The sequence below is a fragment of the Oncorhynchus mykiss genome, chromosome 29 (assembly GCF_057628025.1).
Source record: "Oncorhynchus mykiss isolate SJ-2025 chromosome 29, ASM5762802v1, whole genome shotgun sequence".
NCBI classification, from domain to species: Eukaryota; Metazoa; Chordata; class Actinopteri; order Salmoniformes; family Salmonidae; genus Oncorhynchus; species Oncorhynchus mykiss.
In genome coordinates this window covers 6,967,746-6,993,924 of record NC_143050.1, presented here as the reverse complement: position 1 = coordinate 6,993,924, position 26,179 = coordinate 6,967,746, and the positions used below count along the sequence as shown (strand labels likewise).

The following is a 26,179-nucleotide window of genomic DNA, read 5'->3' as shown; positions in this document are numbered from 1 at the left end:
TGTCAGCGATATTGTTTATGAGAGGCCTATATGATATTGTCTGTGAGAGAAAAGGCCTATATGATATTGTCTGTGAGAGGAGAGGCCTATATGATATTTTCTGTGAGAGGAGAGGCCTATATGATATTGTCTGTGAGAGGAGAGGCCTATATGATATTGTCTGTGAGAGGAGAGGCCTAAATGATATTGTCTGTGAGAGGAAAGGCCTATATGATATTGTCTGTGAGGTGAGAGGCCTATATGATATTGTCTGTGAGAGGAGAGGCCTATATGATTGACATGGTTAAACGTACGAGCAGTGGTAAGGGTTGTAAAAGCCAGTTCACCTTTCCATAATGTCCAGATTTTCCAGAAATCCTAGTTGGAAGAATCCCGGAATCAAATGAGAATAAGCAGGAAATCTGGGAATCTTCTAGCCGGATTTCTGAAAAACCTGGGAATTTTGGGAAAGTCACTGTAGTTGTGCAACCCTAACCAGTAATAATGTAGTTCAATACCGTAGTTAGTAAATACGAGGCTCTGAAACTTTGCATAGAAAAACTATTACAGATATGTTGCATGATTCTTGACAAACATTTTGAGATAATTATTTGAGTATAACGTGCTTGAAGAAATAGAGTAAAGTTCTATAACAGAGATGATCTATAACAGAGAGGATCTATAACAGGGATGATCTATAACAGAGAGGATCTATAACAGAGAGATTCTATAACAGAGAGGATCTATAACAGGAAGGATCTATAACAGAGAGGATCTATAAAAGATAGGATACATAACAGAGAGATTCTTTAACAGAGAAGATCTATAATAGAGAGGATCTATAACAGAGAGGATCTATAACAGAGAGGATTTATAACAGAGAGGATTTATAACAGAGAGGATCTATAACAGAGAGGATCTATAACAGAGGATCTATAACAGAGAGGATTTATAACAGAGAGGATCTATAACAGAGAGGATCTATAACAGAGAGGATCTATAACAGAGAAGATCTATAAGAGAGAGGATCTATAACAGAGAGGATCTATAACAGAGAGGATCTATAACAGAGAGGATCTATAACAGAGAGGATCTATAACAGAGAGGATTTATAACAGAGAGGATTTATAACAGAGAAGATCTATAACAGAGAGGATCTATAACAGAGAGGATCTATAACAGAGAGGATCTATAACAGAGAGGATCTATAACAGAGAAGATCTATGACAGAGAGTATATATAACAGAGAGGATCTATAACAGAGAGGATCTATAACAGAGAAGATCTATGACAGAGAGGATCTATAACAGAGAGGATCTATAACAGAGAGATTCTATAACAGAGAGGATCTATAACAGAGAGGATCTATAACAGAGAGGATCTATAACAGAGAGGATATATAACAGAGAGGATCTATAAGAGGATACATATGTTGTTCTGTTCATAGCTGAGCGTAGAGAGAGAAGGAAAGCAGGGGATGTGGTACGAGAGAGAGTGAGAGATAGAGAGATGAGGGGATAGAGGGAGGTGTTAGAGGGATGGGGACCGAGAGAGTGAGGTGGTAGAGGGAAGGGGACAGAGGGAGGGAGGTGGTCGAGGGAAGGGGACAGAGGGAGGTGGTAGAGGGGACAGAGGGAGGTGGTAGAGGGAAGGGGACAGAGGGAAGGGGACAGAGGGAAGGGGACAGGGGACAGAGGGAGGTGGTAGAGGGAAGGGGACAGAGGGAAGGGGACAGGGGACAGAGGGAGGTGGTAGAGGGAAGGGGACAGAGGGAAGGGGACAGGGGACAGAGGGAGGTGGTAGAGGGAAGGGGACAGAGGGAAGGGGACAGGGGACAGAGGGAGGTGGTAGAGGGAAGGGGACAGAGGGAAGGGGACAGGGGACAGAGGGAGGTGGTAGAGGGAAGGGGACAGAGGGAAGGGGACAGGGGACAGAGGGAGGTGGTAGAGGGAAGGGGACAGAGGGAAGGGGACAGGGGACAGACGGAGGTGGTAGAGGGAAGGGGACAGAGGGAAGGGGACAGGGACAGAGGGAGGTGGTAGAGGGAAGGGGACAGAGGGAAGGGGACAGGGGACAGAGGGAGGTGGTAGAGGGAACGGGACAGAGGGAAGGGGACAGGGTACAGAGGGAGGTGGTAGAGGGAAGGGAACAGAGGGAAGGGGACAGGGGACAGAGGGAGGTGGTAGAGGGAAGGGGACAGAGGGAAGGGGACAGGGGACAGAGTGAGGTGGTAGAGGTAAGGGGACAGAGGTAAGGGGACATAGGAGAGGGAGCCAACGAATAGGGAGAAATAGCTCCTGTGACAGAGATACAAAGTGAATGGAAAGGGAGATAGGGAAGAAAGATGGCAATAAGAGAGGGACAAGTCTCCCCATAGATGACTGGTCCAAGCACAGGGCAGACTAAACAGTGAAAGTATTTTTATTTTATTCCTTCAGAAAGCGGTAGACATAATCCATGACATCACCATTCCATATGACATCATCCATGACGTAGTAAGGGTCTATATCCCACTGGCCAGACAGTCCCAAAAGGACACAATGTTATTCCCCGTACGGGTCACTACTGTTGAGCAGAGAGCAGCTGTCTTTGGGGGTAAATAGAGTGTCCTAGATCTGTGAGTCTGAATGTGTCACAAGCTTCCCTGAGTCTCCAAACATCATTGATCCTTCTAGCCTTGTCACAAACTGTACATGTCCAAGCCTTGTCACAAACTGTATATGTCCAAGCCTTGTCATGTACAGTAGATATCCAAGCCTTGTCATGTACAGTAGATATCCAAGCCTTGTCATGTACAGTAGATATCCAAGCCTTTTCATGTACAGTAGATATCCAAGCCTTGTCATATACAGTAGATATCCAAGCCTTGTCATATACAGTAGATATCCAAGCCTTGTCATATACAGTAGATATCCAAGCCTTGTCACAAACTGTACATGTCCAAGCCTTGTCATGTACAGTAGATATCCAAGCCTTTTCATGTACAGTAGATATCCAAGCCTTGTCATATACAGTAGATATCCAAGCCTTGTCATATACAGTAGATATCCAAGCCTTGTCATATACAGTAGATATCCAAGCCTTGTCACAAACTGTACATGTCCAAGCCTTGTCATGTACAGTAGATATCCAAGCCTTGTCATGTACAGTAGATATCCAAGCCTTGTCACAAACTGTACATGTCCAAGCCTTGTCATGTACAGTAGATATCCAAGCCTTGTCATGTACAGTAGATATCCAAGCCTTGTCACAAACTGTACATGTCCAAGCCTTGTCACAAACAGTACATGTCCAAGCCTTGTCATGTACAGTAGATATCCAAGCCTTGTCACAAACTGTACATGTCCAAGCCTGGTCATGTACAGTAGATATCCAAGCCTTGTCATGTACAGTAGATATCCAAGCCTTGTCATGTACAGTAGATATCCAAGCCTTGTCATATACAGTAGATATCCAAGCCTTGTCATGTACAGTAAATATCCAAGACTTGTCATGTACAGTAGATATCCAAGCCTTGTTACAAACTGTACATGTCCAAGCCTTGTCACAAACAGTACATGTCCAAGCCTTGTCATGTACAGTAGATATCCAAGCCTTGTCACAAACTGTACATGTCCAAGCCTGGTCATGTACAGTAGATATCCAAGCCTTGTCATGTACAGTAGATATCCAAGCCTTGTCATGTACAGTAGATATCCAAGCCTTGTCACAAACTGTACATGTCCAAGCCTTGTCACAAACAGTACATGTCCAAGCCTTGTCATGTACAGTAGATATCTAAGCCTTGTCACAAACTGTACATGTCCAAGCCTTGTCATGTACAGTAGATATCCAAGCCTTGTCATGTACTGTACATGTCCAAGCCTTGTCACAAACTGTACATGTCCAAGCCTTGTCATGTACAGTAGATATCCAAGCCTTGTCATGTACAGTAGATATCCAAGCCTTGTCATATACAGTAGATATCCAAGCCTTGTCATGTACAGTAGATATCCAAGCCTTGTCACAAACTATACATGTCCAAGCCTTGTCACAAACAGTACATGTCCAAGCCTTGTCATGTACAGTAGATATCCAAGCCTTGTCACAAACTGTATATGTCCAAGCCTTGTCATGTACAGTAGATATCCAAGCCTTGTCATGTACAGTAGATATCCAAGCCTTGTCACAAACAGTACATGTCCAAGCCTTGTCATGTACAGTAGATATCCAAGCCTTGTCACAAACTGTACATGTCCAAGCCTTGTCACAAACTGTACATGTCCAAGCCTTGTCACAAACTGTACATGTCCAAGCCTTGTCATATACAGTAGATATCCAAGCCTTATATAGGTTTGCATCCCAATCCCAATGCAAGGAAAGGAAGGAATTCTGTTTAAATATCTTGATTCCAAAACTTTTTGGTCTTCACATTGAAATTGTCTGACACTGGACTTGCTTGGTGACAGATCCTTTTCCTGTAAATGTCCATTACAGTCCAACGAGGGATTATAACACCTCACAGAAATCTCACTCCGATTGTCGCTCTCGCTATCCAGCAGTGACGCATATCTCTGCTGTCTCTTCCACTATTCCATCTCTCTCCCATACCTAAGTCTCACCTCCTCGCCACGCCCTTTAGACGACCCTGATGCAACCCCCTCAGCACCTGACTCCTGATGGAGGAAACTCTCCCCCTCCTCCTCTTCCTCCTCCTCCTCCTCCACCTCTTCCCTCTCTTTCCCTCTCCCTTTATTGGCCTCTTCCTCCTTCACTCCATCCTCCTCCTCTTCCTCCTTCTCTCTATCCTCCAACAGTCCCTTGCCCTCCTCACCCCCTGCCTCCCCCTTCCGTCCCTCCCCATCCGATTCCCCTGCCTCCCCCTTCCGTCCCTCCCCGTCCGATTCCCCTGTCTCCCCCATCTCCTCGGACACAGAGTATATATTCCCAACCCCAGTAGCTCCACCCCTTTGGCGTTTCTGGAACAACCCAAAATCAGTGATGTCCCTGGGGAAGTCTTTCCTCTGACCCTGCTTGTCTCTGGAGCTTGCAGAGAAACCACCATCGGTGGGCAGGGGGGCCAGGCCGTTAGCCAGCCTCAGCCCGTTGAAGGCAAGTGCGTCTGGGAGCCGAGGAGAGGAGGCTGTGGCGCCGCCCTGCTGGATGATGGAGGCGGTTACGGTGAACAGTGTCTTCTTGTTGTTCTTCAGCTGGCCAATGGAGGTGGGGGGGGTGGTGGGGACCTTAAGGGACCGGTCGGCATAGGCTAGGCAGGACTGCCCTCCACCAACCCCAGACCCACCCGAACCCCCCCCAACAACACCCCCCGGACCTCCCAGACCAGGTTTACCTGTCTTCATCATCCCCATCACCTCGTAACGGAAACTAGAGATGTCCTGCTTCAGCTCCTAGAACAAAGGGACAGGGAGAAAAGAGAGGTATTATATCAGAGAAAGCCAGGAAAAACAACAGCGAAATGAACAGAATGGTTATTTGACTGTAAAGTGACTTGAGCCTAAGCTCAAGGTGTTCTGATTCAGTTCCCATACAAGCAGAGAGAAGAGACAGTCTCCAGGTCAAACCCAGTCCTCACCTTAAAGTTCTCCTCAGTCAACCCCTCCTCTGTTTTAGCATCTCTGATCATGGCTGCTACATATCGCTTCACCAGGTTCCTCAACACCTCCTGGAACACACAACAACAACAACAACAACATTAAACATGGAGGCGGCAGGTAGTCTAGTGGTTAGAGCGTTGGACTAGCAACCGAAAGGTTGCTGGATCAAATCCCAGAGCTGACTAGGTAAAAATCTGTCGTTCTTCCCCTGAACAAGGTAGTTCTAGGCCATCATTGAAAATAAAAATGTGCACTTAACTGACTTGCCTAGCAAAAATGATTTTAAATAACTATAGACAGGAAATCTAATTTGTATGATACTGTAACGTGGATGGAGAAGTATAATGAAACCTTTACAAACATTCATACTCTTTTGTAAAAAATCAAATCAAATGATATTTGCCATACAACAGGTCCTTACCGTGAAATGTTTACTTACTAGCCCTTAACCAATAATGCAGTTTTAAGAAAAATAAGAGTTAAGAACTAAATGAACTAAAGAACACAGGGGGACCGAGTCAGTGTGCATGGGTTAGTCTGGGTAATATGTAGATGTAGGTAGGGGTACAGTGACTATGGGGGTACAGGTTAGTCTGGGTAATATGTACATGTAGGTAGGGGTACAGTGACTATGGGGGTACAGGTTAGTCTGGGTAATATGTACATGTAGGTAGGCGTACAGTGACTATGGGGGTACAGGTTAGTCTGGGTAATATGTAGATGTAGGTAGGGGTACAGTGACTATGGGGGTACAGGTTAGTCTGGGTAATATGTAGATGTAGGTAGGGGTACAGTGACTATGGGGGTACAGGTTAGTCTGGGTAATATGTAGATGTAGGTAGGGGTACAGTGACTATGGGGGTACAGGTTAGTCTGGGTAATATGTAGATGTAGGTAGGGGTACAGTGACTATGGGGGTACAGGTTAGTCTGGGTAATATGTAGATGTAGGTAGGGGTACAGTGACTATGGGGGTACAGGTTAGTCTGGGTAATATGTAGATGTAGGTAGGGGTACAGTGACTATGGGGGTACAGGTTAGTCTGGGTAATATGTAGGTAGGGGTACAGTGACTATGGGGTACAGGTTAGTCTGGGTAATATGTACATGTAGGTAGGGGTACAGTGACTATGGGGGTACAGGTTAGTCTGGGTAATATGTAGATGTAGGTAGGGGTACAGTGACTATGGGGTACAGGTTAGTCTGGGTAATATGTACATTAAGGTAGGGGTACAGTGACTCTGCATAGATAAGAAACAGCAAGTAGCAGCAGCGTAAAAACAGTTTGTGGTGGGGGTCAATGTAAATAGTCTGAAAAGCCATTTCATTAGTTGTTCAGCCGTCTTATGGCATGGGGATAGAAGCTGTTAAGAAGCCTTTTCGACCTCGATTCGGCACAGAAAACCCAGCCAACTGTATATTATCCGTGTCGTCGTTCAGCCACGACTGAAATTACAGTTTTTAATGTCCCGTTGGTAGGGGATAGTCTTGAACGGAGCTCATCCAGTTTATTCTCCAATGATTGCACGTTGGCCAATAGGACAGATGGTAGAGGTGGGTTACCCACTCGCCGACTAATTCTCACAAGGCACCCCGACCTGGGTCCCCTGTATCGGCGTCTTCTCTTCATGTGAATTTGGGCCTGGTCCGGTATCTGCAGTCTATCCTTCGCGTCAGACTCATTAAAGAAAATATCTTTGTCGAGTTCGAGGTGAGTAATCGCTGTTCTGATATCCAGATACTCTTTTCTGTCAAAAGAGACGGTGGCAGAAACATTATGTACAAAATAAGCTACAAACAATGAGAAAAAATGAACAAAATAGCACAATTGGTTAGTAGCCTTCCCATCAGGCGCCATTTTATAATAACATCAACAGATAGACAACAATGTCTATAGACAACACTGTTCAAAGACAACACTGTTCACATACAACACTGTCCATAGACAACTGATTGACAACACTGTCCATAGACAACTGATTGACAACACTGTCCATAGACAACTGATTGACAACACTGTCCATAGACAACCGATAGACAACACTGTCCATAGACAACCGATAGACAACACTGTCCATAGACAACCGATAGACAACACTGTCCATAGACAACCGATAGACAACACTGTCCATAGACAACCGATAGACAACACTGTCCATAGACAACCGATAGACAACACTGTCCATAGACAACCGATAGACAACACTGTCCATAGACAACCGATAGACAACACTGTCCATAGACAACCGATAGACAACACTGTCCATAGACAACCGATAGACAACACTGTCCATAGACAACCGATAGACAACACTGTCCATAGACAACCGATAGACAACACTGTCCATAGACAACTGATAGACAACACTGTCCATAGACAACTGATAGACAACACTGTCCATAGACAACCGATAGACAACACTGTTCACAGTGTGGAGTGCAATAGAGATTGCGTCATCTGTGGATCTGTTTGGGGCGGTATGTGAATTGGAGTGGGTCCAGGGTGTCTGGGATGATGGTGTTGATGTGAGCCATGACCAGCCTCTCAAAACATTTCATGGCTACAGATGTGAGTGCTACAGGGCGATTTAGACAAGGTTACCTTGGCGTTCTTGAGTACAGGGACTATGGTGGTCTGCTTGAAACATGTAGGTATTACAGACTGCCAGCTGGTCAGGCTCTGATTCCAGATCCTGGTAATCCTTCTGGCCCGTGAATGTTACCTGTTTAAACCTTGACCTACAATGTCCGTGCTCCCGTGGAAATCTAATTAGCAAAATGAAAATATCCCTATCAAAATCCCTATGTTTAAGCTAGAGATATGATTTTTTTTGCATGGGCTGCATCTCAAACGATCGATCAGCCGATATCGTTTATTTTGAATAAAAAATAAAACTATCGGTTGTCCCATCTAGTGAATCTTTAATTGAATGCATTTCAATTGGCTAATAGCAGTAATGCCAACAATTCAATGGTATTGGATGGATTCGGAACATATTCCAGTCTGTGAAACAGTCCTGTAGCTTAGCATCCTCCCTGCCTGTCTCCCTGCCTGTCTTCCTGCCTCCCTGCCTGTCTCCCTGCCTGTCTCCCTGTCTCCCTGCCTCCCTCCCTGTCTTCCTGCCTCCCTCCCTGTCTCCCTGCCTCCCCATATTCCAGTCTGTGAAACAGTCCTGTAGCTTAGCATCCTCCCTGCCTGTCTCCCTGCCTGTCTTCCTGCCTCCCTGCCTGTCTCCCTGCCTGTCTCCCTGCCTCCCTGCCTGCCTCCCTCCCTGTCTCCCTGCCTCCCCGCCTGTCTCCCTGCCTCCTCGCCTGTCTCCCTGCCTCCTCGCCTGTCTCCCTGCCTCCTCGCCTGTCTCCCTGCCTCCCCGCCTGTCTCCCTGCCTCCTCGCCTGTCTCCCTGCCTCCCCGCCTTTCTCCCTGCCTCCCTGCCTGTCTCCCTGCCTCCCTCCCTGTCTCCCTGCCTCCCTGCCTGTCTCCCTGCCTCCCCGCCTGTCTCCCTGCCTCCCTCCCTGTCTCCCTGCCTCCCCGCCTGTCTCCCTGCCTCCCTCCCTGTCTCCCTGCCTCCCTGCCTGTCTCCCTGCCTCCCCGCCTGTCTCCCTGCCTCCTCGCCTGTCTCCCTGCCTCCCTGCCTGCCTCCCTCCCTGTCTCCCTGACTCCCCGCCTGCCTCCCTGTCTCCCTGTCTCCCTGCCTCTCCGCATGTCTCCCTGCCTCCCTCCCTGTCTCCCTGCCTCCCCGCCTATCTCCCTGCCTCCCCAATATTCCAGTCTGTGAAACAGTCCTGTAGCTTAGCAACCTCTTCATCGGACCACTTCCTGGTACTTCCTTTTTTGGAGTTTTTTGCTTGTAAGCAGGAAACAGGAAGATAGTGTTATGGTCAGATTTGCCAAATGGAGGGTGAGAGAGAGTATTGTATGAGTCTCTGTGTGTGGACTAAAGGTGATACATCGTTTTTTTTTGCCTCTAGTTGCACAGGTTGTGTGCTGGTAACAATGGGTTTAAACATCATTCCGATTCCTTGCATTAAAATCACTGACCAATAGGAGCGTCACATCTGGATGTGCATTTTCTTAGTTTGCTTATAGCCCGATGCATTTCGTTGAGTGCGAACTCATAAATAGACACCTACAAAATAATATAGATGAAAACTCTCTTGGTAAATAGTGTGGCCTTCAGCTTATCGTTAGGCATTCTAACTCAGTCGAGCAAAAACCTTTGAGACTTTCCTTATTAACATTAGAAATCGCACACCAGCTGTTTTTAACAAATAGAGACACCCCAACCCCCCCCCCCCTAACTTCACCCAACGCTACCGTACGGTCTTGACGATGCAGAGAAAAAAAACAGTTACATGTATATTGTCCATGTCCCTGTTCAGCCACAACTCTGGGAAGCTGAGGATATTACAGTTCTTAAACGTCCCGTTGATAGGAAATTCTCCGGTGGAGCTCATCCAGTTTATTCTCCAGTGACTGCACAGAGGGTAGGGACGGTTTATTTCCACTCTGACGTTATTTTTCATTAGCGAGCGGAGCTCATCCAGTTTATTCTCCAGTGACTGCACAGAGGGTAGGGACGGTTTATTTCGCACTCTGACGTTATTTTTCATTAGCGAGCGGAGCTCATCCAGTTTATTCTCCAGTGACTTGTCTGCCCCTTTTGCAGCATCGTTTCCTTTTCCGTGTCCCGGGTTTTAGGGCCTCGTCCAGAGTAAGCAGAACATCGGAGGTTAATGATTGCCGTTCTGATGTCCAGAAAGCAGTTTTTTTGTTCGCAGGAAATGATGACGGAGACATTATGTAAAGAAGAAAGTAATGATCAGCGTAAAAAAAATAATAATAATTGGCAGAATCGGTCGGGAGCCTGTAAAAACGCCCGCTATCCACTGTAGCTCCATCTTACACACAGACAACCAGCTATTCAGTCAGACATAGGTGCTGTTCACACACTCATACAAACACACACACACACTCATACAAGCACACACACACACAGACACACACACTCACGCACGCACAACTACGCACACGCGCACACACACAGACATAGCTAACGTATCACTTGATCATTGAGCCAGCTCAGCGGTAGGTCTATTGACAGGCTGAGAATGCTTCCTTGTGTGTGTGTGTGTGTGTGTGTGTGTGTGTGTGTGTGTGTGTGTGTGTGTGTGTGTGTGTGTGTGTGTGAACAACTATGTCCCTTTCATGAGGGATAGCAGGACGTCATATCAGCACAAAGAGCCAAGAGGAACAACGTATGAAAGCAAAGGGATGTGTGTGTATGAGTGTGTGTGTGTGTGTGTGTGTGTGTGTGTGTGTGTGTGTGTGTGTGTGTGTGTGTGTGTGTGTGTGTGTGTGTGTGTGTGTGTGTGAGTTTGTGTGTGTGTTTGAATGTGTATGTGTGTGTGTGTGTGTGTGCAAAGGGGTGTGTGTGTGTGTGTGTGTGTGTGAGTGTGTGTGTGTGTGTGCTTGTATGAGTGTGTGTGTGTGTGTTTGTATGAGTGTGTGTCTGAGTGTGCATGTGTGTGTGTGTAAGAGACATCACCTGGTACTGGCGGTTTCTCCTCAGGTTCTCTGCTGCTCTCGTCTATAAAGAGGAGAGAGAGGGAGGGAGAGAGAGAGAGAGAGAGATAGACAGAGAGAGAGATAAACAGAGAAATAAACAGAGATAGATAAACAGAGAGAGAGAGAGATAAACAGAGAGAGAGAGATAAACAGAGAGTGGGATAGAGATATACAGAGAGAGGGAGAGAGAGAGAGAGAGAGATAAACAGAGAGAGAGAGAGAGAGAGAGAGAGAGAGAGAGAGAGAGAGAGAGAGAGAGAGAGAGAGAGAGAGAGAGATAAACAGAGAGAAAGAGAGAGAGAAAGAGAGAGAGAGAGAGACGTAGATAGATATGATTCATTATCTGGCTCTCAGCATGTAGAGAAGAAATGTTGTGAAGAGTAACATAATGGTCACCAGCTGTGTGTTTGTAGAAGTGTCTGAATTATGACAGCAAGTCAATGAGGACCGAACAGTCTTGTGCTGTTCGCACTGTCATTACATTCGATCGTGTGTGTCTATGCATGTGTGTGTCCCTCCCTCCCTCATGTATGTACGGTGGATGGATGGACAATCATAAGACAATTATAGTTTTGTGTTTTTATATTCGTTTGTATTTCTATTAGTTTTAAGAAGAAAAACATATATAATAAAATGTATGTTTATAAATAAGTAACGTTTTCAGATCCACTTGACTGGTTTTATTTCGCTCCATAAAACCATTTTTATTGCTTTTCAATATGATTTATTTTCAGTGTTAGGGATACAATGAAGACTACCTCTGTGAGGCAGTAATGCATAAGGTGATGGGTTGAAGCGCGAGGCTAAAACTTCTCCCCTGTTTTGGTTCCGTAGCTACCACGACGTAGTACATGCTCTGCGTGACTGTGTGAGAGAGAGCATAGAATTGCGGATCCTTTTTGTGAAGTCTATCGTTGGTCACCACCTTTCAAAGTGCGTTGCATTCTGGGGATAAAAATTGTCAGATGTCGACTGCATAAACAAAAATCATGTGATCAAAGGTAATGAAGTTTTTAAGGTTGCTATTCACTATTCACGCTATTCACTATTCACGCTATTCACTATTCACGCTATTCACTATTCACGCTATTCACTATTCACGCTATTCACTATTCACGCTATTCACTATTCACGCTATTCACTATTCACGCTATTCACTATTCACGCTATTCACTATTCACGCTATTCACGCTACAAACTTGACACACCTGTATTTGGGGGAGTTTTTCCCATTCTTCTCTGCTCAAGCTCTGTCAGGATGGATGAGGAGCGTCGCTGCACAATCCTGTCTCGGAGCTCTACAAAAAATTCCTTCAACCTAATGGCTTGGTTTATCCTCTGACATGCAAGGTCAACTGTTGGACCTCATATAGACAGGTGTGTGCCTTTCCAAATCATGTCCAATCAATTGAATTTACCACAGGTGGACTCCAATCAAGATGTAGAAACATCTTAAAGGATGATTCATGGAAACAGTATACCCCTGAGCTCAATTTCGAGTTTCATAGCAAAGGGTCTGAATACTTACGTACATAAAGTATCTTTACGAAAGACTATTAAGAGTATTATTATATATACTATTAGTTCATCATATGAGATCTGTAGCTCCGCCCACCGGTGATGTGGAGCAGAGCATGCTAGGCGATCTCTAACTGAGGAGAAGAAAAATAACTAGAGAAAGTATACAAGCCGTGATAAGATCCAATCATCTCCTGTGATTACTTTTAGTTAGCATTCTTTCTTTTTTAGCCAAGGCCAGTGTGCGTCCTTCAGTAATGTTGCGTTCATATTTCTTACAATTCATGTGTTGTGGACGCACTCTTTGAGTATACTAATTAGCGTACGCGAGCTAGCAACTGTAAGCTTGTACTATGAGAGGCTTTAGTATGCTAATTAGCGGTTTTACCGCGAGCTAGCAACTGTAAGCTTGTACTAGGAGAGGCTTTAGTATGCTAATTAGCGGTTTTACCGCGAGCTAGCAACTGTAAGCTTGCTAACCCTGTTGTTTCTGTCATCTCATTATTTTTGGGACACAAAGATAATAGTTTCAGTTATAGTTTTAGTTTTTCAAACAGTTTTATTCATGATTTTATTTCAGTTTATTAAATAAGTATTTCATTTTCTCACAATTTTTTTTTGTTCATGATTAGTTTGGGTTTCAGTTTAATATAATAACTTTGTTCACTACTCTCCCTAGGGTGTCTGTCTCCTGTTAAGGAAACTATGCAGTATTTTGTACAAGCATTTCGCTACACTCAACATTAACATCTGCTACTCATGTGTACGTGACCAATACAATTTGATTTGATTTGAGGTACAGTAACTGGCAAAATAAAGGAAACACCAACATAAAGAGTCTTTTAATAAAGCCTCCGGAACAGCTTCATTGCACCGTGGAATAGATTCTACAAGTGTCTGGAACTCTATTGGAGAGATGTGACACCATTCTAAGACCAGAAATTCGATCACTTGGTGTGATGGTGGTGGAAAACGCTGTCTCAGATACGGCTCCAGAATCTCCAATAAGTACGCAAATGGGTTGAGATCTGGTGAGTGAGACGGCAATGGCATATGGTTTACATTCCATTTCAAACTCATCAAACCATTCAGTGACAACTCGTGCCCTGTGGGATGGGGGAATTGTCATCCTGTGGTGCCATAGCCATGGTAGTTAGCAGGTCAGGTAACCTCGTGGTTAAGCGCGTTGGGCCAGTAACTGACAAGTCGCTAGTTTGAATCCCACCAACGGTCACGGCATAAGCTCAAAAATGGAATGGAAGAACCGCTGTAGCTCACTATTTCAAATATTTATTTTATACAGTCATTATTGCTCTCCTTTATCAAGGGTGTGTGTGTGTACGTGTATGTGTGTGTGTGTCACCTATTCACCACCAGGGTGCCTGCCTTCTGACTGTGTGGGTATATCTGTTATCACTCACCCCTGGGGGGCCTGCCTCCTGACTGTGTGGGTATATCTGCTATCACTCACCCCCAAGGGGGCTGCCTCTTGACTGTGTGGGTATATCTGCTATCACTTACCCCCAGGGTGCCTGCCTCCTGGCTGTGTGGGTATATTTGTTATCACTCACCCCCAGGGGGGCTGCCTCTTGACTGTGTGGGTATATCTGCTATCACTTACCCCCAGGGTGCCTGCCTCCTGGCTGTGTGGGTATATCTGCTATCACTCACCCCCAGGGGGGCTGCCTCTTGACTGTGTGGGTATATCTGTTATCACTCACCCCCAGGGGGCCTGCCTCTTGACTGTGTGGGTATATCTGCTATCACTTACCCCCAGGGTGCCTGCCTTCTGACTGTGTGGGTATATCTGTTATCACTCACCCCCAGGGGGCCTGCCTCCTGACTGTGTGAGTATATCTGTTATCGCTAACCCCCAGGGGGGCTGACCTCCTGACTGTGTGGGTATATCTGTTATCACTCACCCCCAGGGTGCCTGCCTCCTGACTGTGTGGGTATATCTGTTATCACTCACCCCCAGGGGGGCTGCCTCCTGACTGTGTGGGTATCTCTGGTATCACTCACCCCCAGGGTGCCGAAAGTGTCCGTTGGTTTGGAGTGGGGCATCTTACAGACATGTCTCTTGGTCCAACACACCAGGTACCACACTGACTTGGGGCTGGGTACGATATTGAAGGGAGACGGTAGAGTACCCCCCTCCTCAAAGTAACTCATCCACAGCTTGGTCCTTGCAAACTTCCACTCAATGTCTGCGTGGTCCTGCATAGGTTGAAATGAAGAGGAAATTCTTGGATGGTGATAAATATACTTGTATTATTGTTAAAAGTACAACCAACATGTTTTTTGGTCTTAAGTCTAGCCTTCATCTGGGTTTTCACTCAGGAGAGAGAACACTGTAAAAAATATATGTGTTAATTCAACTTTAAAAAGTTTGTAACAATGCTGCTTTTCAAATGTTAAGGCAGAAGGTCAACACACTGTTTTGAAAAATGTATTTTTTTTGTTGTTGAGTTGACTTTGGAAAATGAGCTGAAACAACTAAAATGACAAATGATGTTTTACAACGAATATTGAACACACAGAATAAACTACAGACTGCATGAGCAAGAGAGAAGGCTGAACACATATTGGAGGGTGATAAGTCAGAGAGGTGTGTGGAGAGAGGAGGTTGAACACACATTGGAGGGTGATAAGTCAGAGAGGTGTGTGGAGAGAGGAGGTTGAACACACATTGGAGGGTGATAAGTCAGAGAGGTGTGTGGATAGAGGAAGTTGAACAACGGATGAAGAAAATGTTTAAAAGAAGAAGACTCCCTGAGACTGAGACAAGAGAGACAGGGGATTCGAAAAATAATAGCACCTACTTGTCACCTTTATTCAAATAGATAACTCAGAGCATGTAATCAGAGCATGTACTCAGAGCATGTAATCAGAGCATGTAATCAGAGCATGCAATCAGAGCATGCAATCAGAGCATGTAATCAGAGCATGTAGTCAGAGCATGTAGTCAGTGCATGTAATCAGAGCATGTAATCAGAGCATGTAGTCAGAGCATGTTGTCAGAGCATGTAGTCAGAGCATGCAATCAGAGCATGCAATCAGAGCATGTAATCAGAGCATGTAATCAGAGCATGTAATCAGAGCATGTAGTCAGAGAATGTAGTCAGAGCATGTAATCAGAGCATGTAATCAGAGCATGTAGTCAGAGCATGTAATCAGAGCATGTAGTCAGAGCATGTAATCAGAGCATGTAATCAGAGCATGTAATCTGAGCATGTTGTCAGAGCATGTAATCAGAGCATGTAGTCAGAGCATGTAATCAGAGCATGTAATCGGAGCATGTAGTCAGAGCATGTAGTCAGAGAATGCACTCACAGCTATGTGATGGTAGGAGTTGTTTATTATCGTATACTAGTAGTATAGCAGTAGTATCGTAGTACTAGTGGTATTCGTAGTATTAGTGGTATCAGTATTAGTATTGTGGTAGTATAGTATGGCTGGGGGCAGTATTGAGTAGCTTGAATAAGGTGCCCAGAGTAAACAGCCTGCTACTCAGGCCCAGAAGCTAAGATGTGTATATTATTAGTACATTTGGATAGAAAACACTCTGAAGTTTCTAAAACTGTTTAAATGACGTCTGTGAGTAGAACAGAACTCATATGGCAGGCAGAAACCTGAGGAAAATCCAACCAGGAAGAGGGAAATCTGAGGTTTGTAGTTTTTCAAGTCATTGCCTGTCGAATATAAAGTATCAATGGGATCATAATGCACTTCTTAATGCTTCCACTAGATGTCAACAGTCTTTAGAACCTTGTTTGATGCTTCTACTGTGAAGGAGGGGGGAATGAGAGCTGATTGAGTCAGGGGTCTGGCAGAGTGCCACGAGCTGATCACGCGTGCTCACGTGAGAGTTAGCTCTGTTCCATTGCATTTCTACAGACAAAGGAATTCGGACGACGCTGGGCCAATTGTGCGCTGCCCTATGGGACTCCCAATCACGGACGGTTGTAATACAGCCTGGAATCGAACCAGGGTCTGTAGTGACGCAGTATAGTAGCAGTATCGTGGTAGTATAGTGGTAGTATAGTGGTAGTATAGGGGCGGTATAGCATAGTAGCATAGTGGCAGTACAGTGGTAGTATAGTGGTAGTATAGTGGTAGTATAGTGGTAGTATAGTGGTGGTATAGCAGTAGCACGGTTGTAGAATAATGGTAGCATAGTTGTAGCATAGTAGTGGTATAGCAGTAGTATAGTTGTAGTATGGTTGTAGTATAGTGGTGGTATAGCTGTAGTATAGCGGTGGTATATCAGTAGTATAGTTGCAGTATAGTTGTAGTATAGTTGTAGTATAGTAGAGTATAGTAGAGTATAGTAGTTGTATAGTAGTATATCTGTAGTATAGTAGTAGTATAGCTGTAGTATAGCTGTAGTATAGCTGTAGTATAGTAGTAGTATAGAAGTAGTAGTACTCACAGCGATGTGTTGGTAGGAATTGTTCATCATGGCGATCAGCATGTTCAGTAGAACCACCAGGGAGATGATATTATAGGTTCCAAACATGGTGGCCCCTACAAACTCTGTAAACTGATGGTCCGCATCTACGTTAGTCACATACAGACTGATCAGGCCGAAGATAGACCAGAACAGAGATTGGAGCGTCTCAAACAACCTACAGGAAGGAGGGAGGGAGGGGAGGGGAGGGAGGGAGGAGAGAGATTATAAATTATATTTTGACAATTCTACCACACACACACACACACACACACACACGTACACACACACACATACACATACACACACACACACACACACACACACACACAAGTGCACACACACAAGTGCACACACACACACATACACACACACACACACACACACACACAAGTGCACACACACAAGTGCACACACACACACACACACACACACACACACACACACATCATCCAACTCACGTGGAGAAAGCGTTGTTCTGCTCGACACAGCGGATGCCTTTACACTTGCCGTTCTCGTCTGCGGCCTTTGTCTCATAGTAGAAGTAGAGCTGGTTCAGACCGTTGGCGAACGCCAGCAACACCTAGGACCACATACAGGAGGGGAACAGGTAACAGCCTTAACCGACGTCATTTGGTGCCCAGGGAGCTGTTGCCCTCTGCTCAGGGAGCTGTTGCCCTCTGCTCAGGGAGCTGTTGCCCTCCGCTCAGGGAGCTGTTGCCCTCCGCTCAGGGAGCTGTTGCCCTCTGCTCAGGGAGCTGTTGCCCTCTGCTCAGGGAACTGTTGCCCTCCGCTCAGGGAGCTGTTGCCCTCTGTTCAGGGAGCTGTTGCCCTCTGCGCAGGGAGCTGTTGCCCTCTGCTCAGGGAGCTGTTGCCCTCTGCTCAGGGAGCTGTTGCCCTCCGCTCAGGGAGCTGTTGCCCTCCGCTCAGGGAGCTGTTGCCCTCCGCTCAGGGAGCTGTTGCCCTCCGCTCAGGGAGCTGTTGCCCTCCGCTCAGGGAGTTGTTGCCCTCTGCTCAGGGAGCTGTTGCCCTCTGCTCAGGGAACTGTTGCCCTCCGCTCAGGGAGCTGTTGCCCTCCGCTCAGGGAGCTGTTGCCCTCCGCTCAGGGAGTTGTTGCCCTCCGCTCAGGGAGCTGTTGCCCTCTGCTCAGGGAGCTGTTGCCCTCTGCTCAGGGAGCTGTTGCCCTCTGCTCAGGGAGCTGTTGCCCTCTGCTCAAGGAGCTGTTGCCCTCCGCTCAGGGAGCTGTTGCCCTCCGCTCAGGGAGCTGTTGCCCTCTGCTCAGGGAGCTGTTGCCCTCTGCTCAGGGAACTGTTGCCCTCTGCTCAGGGAACTGTTGCCCTCTGCTCAGGGAACTGTTGCCCTCCGCTCAGGGAGCTGTTGCCCTCTGCTCAGGGAACTGTTGCCCTCCGCTCAGGGAGCTGTTGCCCTCCGCTCAGGGAGCTGTTGCCCTCTGCCCAGGGAGCTGTTGCCCTCCGCTCAGGGAGCTGTTGCCCTCCGCTCAGGGAGCTGTTGCCCTCTGCTCAGGGAGCTGTTGCCCTCTGCTCAGGGAACTGTTGCCCTCTGCTCAGGGAACTGTTGCCCTCTGCTCAGGGAACTGTTGCCCTCCGCTCAGGGAGCTGTTGCCCTCTGCTCAGGGAGCTGTTGCCCTCAAGGGCAGAACTGCAGATTTTTCCACTTTGCCGGCTTGATCCGGCAAACTTTTCGGTTACTTGCCCTTGAACCGCAAGACTACCTGCCGCCCCGGTTTCAGGATCCCTTCATGCAACGGACAAATACTAAACTAAGTACAAAACTCAACATGAAACAATTTCAAAGATTTTACTTTGAGTTACAGTTCGTATGAGGATAATGAGTCAATTGAAATAACTTAAATTATGCCCTAATCTATGGATCAATCTAGAAAACGAATTAATCTAGAAAACGCTTCTGGTTTGAACTTTATTATTGTCTGTGTTGTGTGTGTCTGCATGTGTTGTGTGGTGTTGGAGTGTGTGTGTGTGTGTGTGTGTGTGTGTTTATGGTGTTGGAGTGTGTGTCTGCATGTGTTGTGTGGTGTTGGAGTGTGTGTGTGTGTGTGTGTGTGTGTGTGGTGTTGAAGTGTGTGTGTGTGTGTGTGTGTGTGTGTGTGTGTGTGTGTGTGTGTGTGTGTGTGTGGTGTTGAAGTGTGTGTGTGTGTGTGTGTGTGTGTGTGTGTGTGTGTGTGTGTGTGTGTGTGTGTGTGTGTGTGTGTGTGTGTGTGTGTGTGTGTGTGTGTGGTGTTGAAGTGTGTGTGTGTGTGTGTGGTTTTGGAGTGTGTTTGTGGTGTTGGAGTGTGTGTGTGTGTGTGTGTGTGTGTGTGTGTGTGTGTGTGTGTGTGTGTGTGTGTGTGTGTGTGTGTGTGTGTGTGTGTGTGTGTGTGTGGTGTTGGAGTGTGTGTGTGGTGTGTGTGTGTGTGTGTGTGTGTGTGTGTGTGTGTGTGTGTGTGTGTGTGTGTGTGTGTGTGTGTGTGTGTGTGGTGTTGGAGTGTGTGTGTGTGTGTGTGGTGTTGGTGTGTGTTTCACTCACCAGACAGTAGATGAAGAGGAACTTGAGGATGTCCAGCAGCATGCGTCCCAAGGAGATCTGTAAAGGTCCCAGGTGGGAGTTAGCTGTGAACAGGGAGATGAGACGAAGGGAACTGAAGATGTTGGCAATGGCAAACACAGCCTCAGCTACCAGGGTGGGATGCCACATCTCCCACTGGTTCCTGGGCTTACAGCCACTGTACTGGAGAGAGAGAGAGACAGAGCGAGAGAGAGAGACAGAGAGAGAGAGAGAGAGAGAGAGAGAGAGTGTGAGAGAGAGAGAGACAGAGACAGAGACAGAGACAGAGAGACAGAGCGAGAGAGGGGGGAGGAAGGTAGAGAGAGAGAGAGAGAGAGAGAGAGAGAGAGAGAGAGAGAGAGGGGGGGAGGAAGGGAGAGAGAGAGAGAGAGAGAGAGAGGGGGGGGAGGAAAGGAGAGAGAGGAGAGAGAGAGAGAGAGAGAGAGAGAGAGAGAGAGAGAGGGGGGAGGAAGGGAGAGAGAGAGAGAGAGGGGAGGAAGGGAGACGGAAAAAAAGTAAGGGGGAGAGATGATAGAGAGAGAGGGAGAGAAAGAGTTAATTTTTCATGAAAATATTTCTTAATCGAATGGAATTTGCATAGAGCGTAAGAGAGCAATGCCACCCTTCTCGCTCTCTCTCTCTCTCTCTCTCTCTCTCTCTCTCTCTCTCTCTTTCTCTACCTCTTTCTGGCACCGAGAGAGATGTTCGCCTCTCTTCGCGTTCCTAGGAAACTATGCAGTTTTTTGTATTTGTACGTGTTATTTCCACTTTAAACTATGCCACTTTGTTTATATACCCTACATTACTCATCTCATATGTATATACTGTACTCGATACCATCTACTGCATCTTGCCTATGCCGCACTGTACCATCACTCATTCATATATCTTTATGTACATGTTCTTTATCCCCTTACACTTGTGTGTATAAGGTAGTAGTTTTGGAATTGTTAGCTAGATTACTCGTTGGTTAGTACTGCATTGTCGGAACTAGAAGCACAAGCATTTCGATACACTCGCATTAACATCTGCTAACCATGTGTATGTGACAAATAAATTTGATTTGATCTCTCTCTCACTCTCTCTCTCTCTCTCTCTCTCTCTCTCTCTCTATTCAAGGGGCTTCATTGGCATGGGAAACATGTGTTAACATTGCCAAAGCAAGTGAGGTAGATAATATACAAAAGTGAAATAAACAATAAAAACGAACAGTAAACATTACACATACAGAAATGTCAAAATACATCTCTCTCTCTCTCTCTCTCTCTCTCTCTCTCTCTCTGTCTCTCTCTCTCTCTCTCTCTCTCTCTGTCTCTCTCTCGCTCTCTCTCTCTCTCTATCTCTACATATCTCTCTCTCTCTCTCTCTCTCTCTCTCTCTGCATGCTGGGAGTGATTGGTGCATGCTGGTAATTGTTTGAGTGAAGGAGTGCGTGTGTTGTGGAGAGTTAGATATTCACAACTTTCTTTCGGTTTGCTATTTCTTGGTGGTTTTCTTCTGTGCATGATTAAGGTTATTATTTTTTTTGTTGTGGTAGAATTAAGTATTTTGTCTTTCGTATCGAAATTACCCTGATTTTGGCGCGGATGGCAGCCCGAATGGGGATGCCGTCCCTGTCACTTCGGCACGGCTTTAGCTGTGTTACTGAAGCTACTGTCACGGTGGAGGAGTTTCTGGTCGCCGTAGGAGAGAAGGTAGGCTATGAGAATATTGCTTATGCATCCCGGATGAATAAAGCTGTGGTGGTATTTCTTAAAGAAGAGTGTCTTGTTGATCGGATGGTTGAGCATGGTGTAATTCTTAAAGAAGAGTGTCTGGTTGATCGGATGGTTGAGCATGGTGTAATTCTTAAAGAAGAGTGTCTGGTTGATCGGATGGTTGAGCATGGTGTAATTCTTAAAGAAGAGTGTCTTGTTGATCGTATGGTTGAGCATGGTGTAATTCTTAAAGAAGAGTGTCTGGTTGATCGGATGGTTGAGCATGGTGTACTTCTTAAAGAAGAGTGTCTGGTTGATCGGATGGTTGAGCATGGCGTACTTCTTAAAGAAGAGTGTCTGGTTGATCGGATGGTTGAGCATGGTGTAATTCTTAAAGAAGAGTGTCTGGTTGATCGGATGGTTGAGCATGGTGTTCTTCTTAAAGAAGAGTGTCTGGTTGATCGGATGGTTGAGCATGGTGTAATTCTTAAAGAAGAGTGTCTGGTTGATCGGATGGTTGAGCATGGCGTACTTCTTAAAGAAGAGTGTCTGGTTGATCGGATGGTTGAGCATGGTGTAATTCTTAAAGAAGAGTGTCTGGTTGATCGGATGGTTGAGCATGGTGTACTTCTTAAAGAAGAGTGTCTGGTTGATCGGATGGTTGAGCATGGCGTACTTCTTAAAGAAGAGTGTCTGGTTGATCGGATGGTTGAGCATGGTGTAATTCTTAAAGAAGAGTGTCTGGTTGATCGGATGGTTGAGCATGGTGTTCTTCTTAAAGGAATGTTTATTCAAGTTACGCCGCTTTTTTCTCCGTCAACAAGGATAACGATTTCGAATGTACCACCGTTTATTCCAAATGAGCTGTTGGAGCGCGAGTTATTGCGCTTTGGGAAGTTCGCCAGTTCAATTAAGGTTGTTCCGTTGGGTTGCAAACACCCGGCGTTGAAACAGGTAATGTCATTTCGGCGACAGGTGTTTATGTTTTTGGACTCACCGGAGCAGACTTTAGAATTATCGTTTAAAGTCAAGTATGATAATAGACTGTATATGGCTTATGCTAGTACAGGTAGTCAACGGTGTATTGAGTGTGGGGATGTTGGTCATAAGCGACATGCTTGCCCGAAAAGGGAGGAGGCCGAGAGAGGGGCGCAGGTGGTCATGGTAACGCCTGGTTCCACTGATGTAGGGAGAGATGGTCGTCATAACGCCTGGGCCCACTGATGTAGGGAGAGGTGGTCATCGTAACGCCTGGGCCCACTGATGTAGGGAGAGGTGGTCCTCATAACGCCTGGGCCCACTGATGTAGGGAGAGGTGGTCCTCATAACGCCTGGGCCCACTGATGTAGGGAGAGGTGGTCCTCGTAACGCCTGGGCCCACTGATGTAGGGAGAGGTGGTCCTCGTAACGCCTGGACCCACTGATGTAGGGAGAGGTGGTCCTCGTAACGCCTGGGCCCACTGATGTAGGGAGAGGTGGTCATCGTAACGCCTGGGCCCACTGATGTAGGGAGAGGTGGTCCTCATAACGCCTGGGCCCACTGATGTAGGGAGAGGTGGTCCTCATAACGCCTGGGCCCACTGATGTAGGGAGAGGTGGTCCTCATAACGCCTGGGCCCACTGATGTAGGGAGAGGTGGTCATCGTAACGCCTGGGCCCACTGATGTAGGGAGAGGTGGTCCTCATAATGCCTGGGCCCACTGATGTAGGGAGAGGTGGTCATCGTAACGCCTGGGCCCTCTGATGTAGGGAGAGGTGGTCATCGTAACGCCTGGGCCCACTGATGTAGGGAGAGGTGGTCATCGTAACGCCTGGGCCCACTGATGTAGGGAGAGGTGGTCCTCGTAACGCCTGGGCCCTCTGATGTAGGGAGAGGTGGTCCTCGTAACGCCTGGGCCCACTGATGTAGGGAGAGGTGGTCCTCATAACGCCTGGGCCCACTGATGTAGGGAGAGGTGGTCCTCATAACGCCTGGGCCCACTGATGTAGGGAGAGGTGGTCCTCATAACGCCTGGGCCCACTGATGTAGGGAGAGGTGATCCTCGTAACGTCTGGGCCCACTGATGTAGGGAGAGGTGGTCCTGGTAACGTCTGGGCCCACTGATGTAGGGAGAGGTGGTCCTCATAACGCCTGGGCCCACTGATGTAGGGAGAGGTGGTCCTCATAACGCCTGGGCCCACTGATGTAGGGAGAGGTGGTCCTCATAAAGCCTGGGCCCACTGATGTAGGGAGAGGTGGTCATCGTAACGCCTGGGCCCACTGATGTAGGGAGAGGTGGTCATCGTAATGCCTGGGCCCACTGATGTAGGGAGAGGTGGTCCTCGTAACGCCTGGGCCCACTGATGTAGGGAGAGGTGGTCCTCGTAACGCCTGGGCCCACTGATGTAGGGAGAGGTGGTCCTCATAACGCCTGGGCCCACTGATGTAGGGAGAGGTGGTCCTCATAACGCCTGGGCCCACTGATGTAGGGAGAGGTGGTCCTCATAACGCCTGGGCCCTCTGATGTAGGGAGAGGTGGTCCTCATAACGCCTGGGCCCACTGATGTAGGGAGAGGTGGTCATCGTAACGCCTGGGCCCACTGATGTAGGGAGAGGTGGTCATCGTAACGCCTGGGCCCACTGATGTAGGGAGAGGTGGTCCTCGTAACGCCTGGGCCCTCTGATGTAGGGAGAGGTGGTCCTTGAAACGCCTGGGCCCACTGATGTAGGGAGAGGTGGTCCTCGTAACGCCTGGGCCCACTGATGTAGGGAGAGGTGGTCATCGTAACGCCTGGACCCACTGATGTAGGGAGAGGTGGGCCTCGTAACGCCTGGGCCCACTGATGTAGGGAGAGGTGGTCATCGTAACGCCTGGGCCCACTGATGTAGGGAGAGGTGGTCCTCGTAACGCCTGGGCCCACTGATGTAGGGAGAGGTGGTCATCGTAACGCCTGGGCCCACTGATGTAGGGAGAGGTGGTCCTCGTAACGCCTGGACCCACTGATGTAGGGAGAGGTGGTCCTCGTAACGCCTGGGCCCACTGATGTAGGGAGAGGTGGTCATCGTAACGCCTGGGCCCTCTGATGTAGGGAGAGGTGGTCCTCGTAACGCCTGGGCCCACTGATGTAGGGAGAGGTGTTCCTCGTAACGCCTGGGCCCTCTGATGTAGGGTGAGGTGGTCATCGTAACACCTGGGCCCACTGATGTAGGGAGAGGTGGTCCTCGTAACACCTGGGCCCACTGATGTAGGGAGAGGTGGTCCTCGTAACACCTGGGCCCACTGATGTAGGGAGAGGTGGTCATCATAACGCCTGGACCCACTGATGTAGGGAGAGGTGGTCCTCGTAACGCCTGGACCCACTGATGTAGGGAGAGGTGGTCCTCGTAACGCCTGGACCCACTGATGTAGGGAGAGGTGGTCATCGTAACGCCTGGGCCCACTGATGTAGGGAGAGGTGGTCATCATAACGCCTGGACCCACTGATGTAGGGAGAGGTGGTCATCATAACGCCTGGACCCACTGATGTAGGGAGAGGTGGTCATCATAACGCCTGGACCCACTGATGTAGGGAGAGGTGGTCCTCGTAACGCCTGGACCCACTGATGTAGGGAGAGGTGGTCATCGTAACGCCTGGGCCCACTGATGTAGGGAGAGGTTGTCATCGTAACGCCTGGACCCACTGATGTAGGGAGAGGTGGTCATCGTAATGCCTGGACCCACTGATGTAGGGAGAGGTGGTCCTCGTAACGCCTGGACCCACTGATGTAGGGAGAGGTGGTCCTCGTAACGCCTGGGCCCACTGATGTAGGGAGAGGTGGTCCTCGTAACGCCTGGGCCCACTGATGTAGGGAGAGGTGGTCATCATAACGCCTGGGCCCACTGATGTAGGGAGAGGTGGTCCTCGTAACGCCTGGACCCACTGATGTAGGGAGAGGTGGTCATCGTAACGCCTGGGCCCACTGATGTAGGGAGAGGTGGTCCTCATAACGCCTGGGCCCACTGATGTAGGGAGAGGTGGTCATCGTAACGCCTGGGCCCACTGATGTAGGGAGAGGTGGTCCTCATAACGCCTGGGCCCACTGATGTAGGGAGAGGTGGTCCTCATAACGCCTGGGCCCACTGATGTAGGGAGAGGTGGTCCTCGTAACGCCTGGGCTCACTGATGTAGGGAGAGGTGGTCCTCGTAACGCCTGGGCTCACTGATGTAGGGAGAGGTGGTCCTCGTAACGCCTGGGCCCACTGATGTAGGGAGAGGTGGTCATCGTAACGCCTGGGCCCACTGATGTCGGGAGAGGTGGTCATCGTAACGCCTGGGCCCACTGATGTAGGGAGAGGTGGTCCTCATAATGCCTGGGCCCACTGATGTAGGGAGAGGTGGTCATCGTAACGCCTGGGCTCACTGATGTAGGGAGAGGTGGTCCTCGTAACGCCTGGGCCCACTGATGTAGGGAGAGGTGATCCTCGTAACGCCTGGGCCCACTGATGTAGGGAGAGGTGATCCTCGTAACGCCTGGGCCCACTGATGTAGGGAGAGGTGATCCTCATAACGCCTGGGCTCACTGATGTAGGGAGAGGTGGTCCTCGTAACGCCTGGGCCCACTGATGTAGGGAGAGGTGGTCCTCATAATGCCTGGGCCCACTGATGTAGGGAGAGGTGGTCATCGTAACGCCTGGGCTCACTGATGTAGGGAGAGGTGGTCCTCGTAACGCCTGGGCCCACTGATGTAGGGAGAGGTGATCCTCGTAACGCCTGGGCCCACTGATGTAGGGAGAGGTGATCCTCGTAACGCCTGGGCCCACTGATGTAGGGAGAGGTGATCCTCGTAACGCCTGGG

At 48.0% G+C, this 26,179-nt stretch overlaps 1 protein-coding gene across 3 annotated transcripts in view; it reads right to left on the bottom strand.

Moving 5' to 3' along the window:
- Positions 1–3,755: 3,755 nt before the first annotated feature.
- LOC110509467 (short transient receptor potential channel 4) overlaps positions 3,756–26,179 on the bottom strand; it is a 192,750-nt gene continuing 170,326 nt past the window's right edge. For all 3 annotated transcript variants that reach the window (XM_090226401.1, XM_090226400.1, XM_090226402.1), the window contains 7 exons: positions 19,649–19,849; positions 17,566–17,687; positions 17,087–17,282; positions 14,677–14,871; positions 11,117–11,158; positions 5,552–5,641; positions 3,756–5,366 (listed from right to left, as the gene is read on the bottom strand). In XM_090226401.1, the coding sequence (XP_090082527.1) occupies positions 4,548–5,366; positions 5,552–5,641; positions 11,117–11,158; positions 14,677–14,871; positions 17,087–17,282; positions 17,566–17,687; positions 19,649–19,849 (1,665 nt within the window). In that variant the 3' untranslated portion in view covers positions 3,756–4,547. The remainder of the gene's footprint in view (positions 5,367–5,551; positions 5,642–11,116; positions 11,159–14,676; positions 14,872–17,086; positions 17,283–17,565; positions 17,688–19,648; positions 19,850–26,179) is intronic.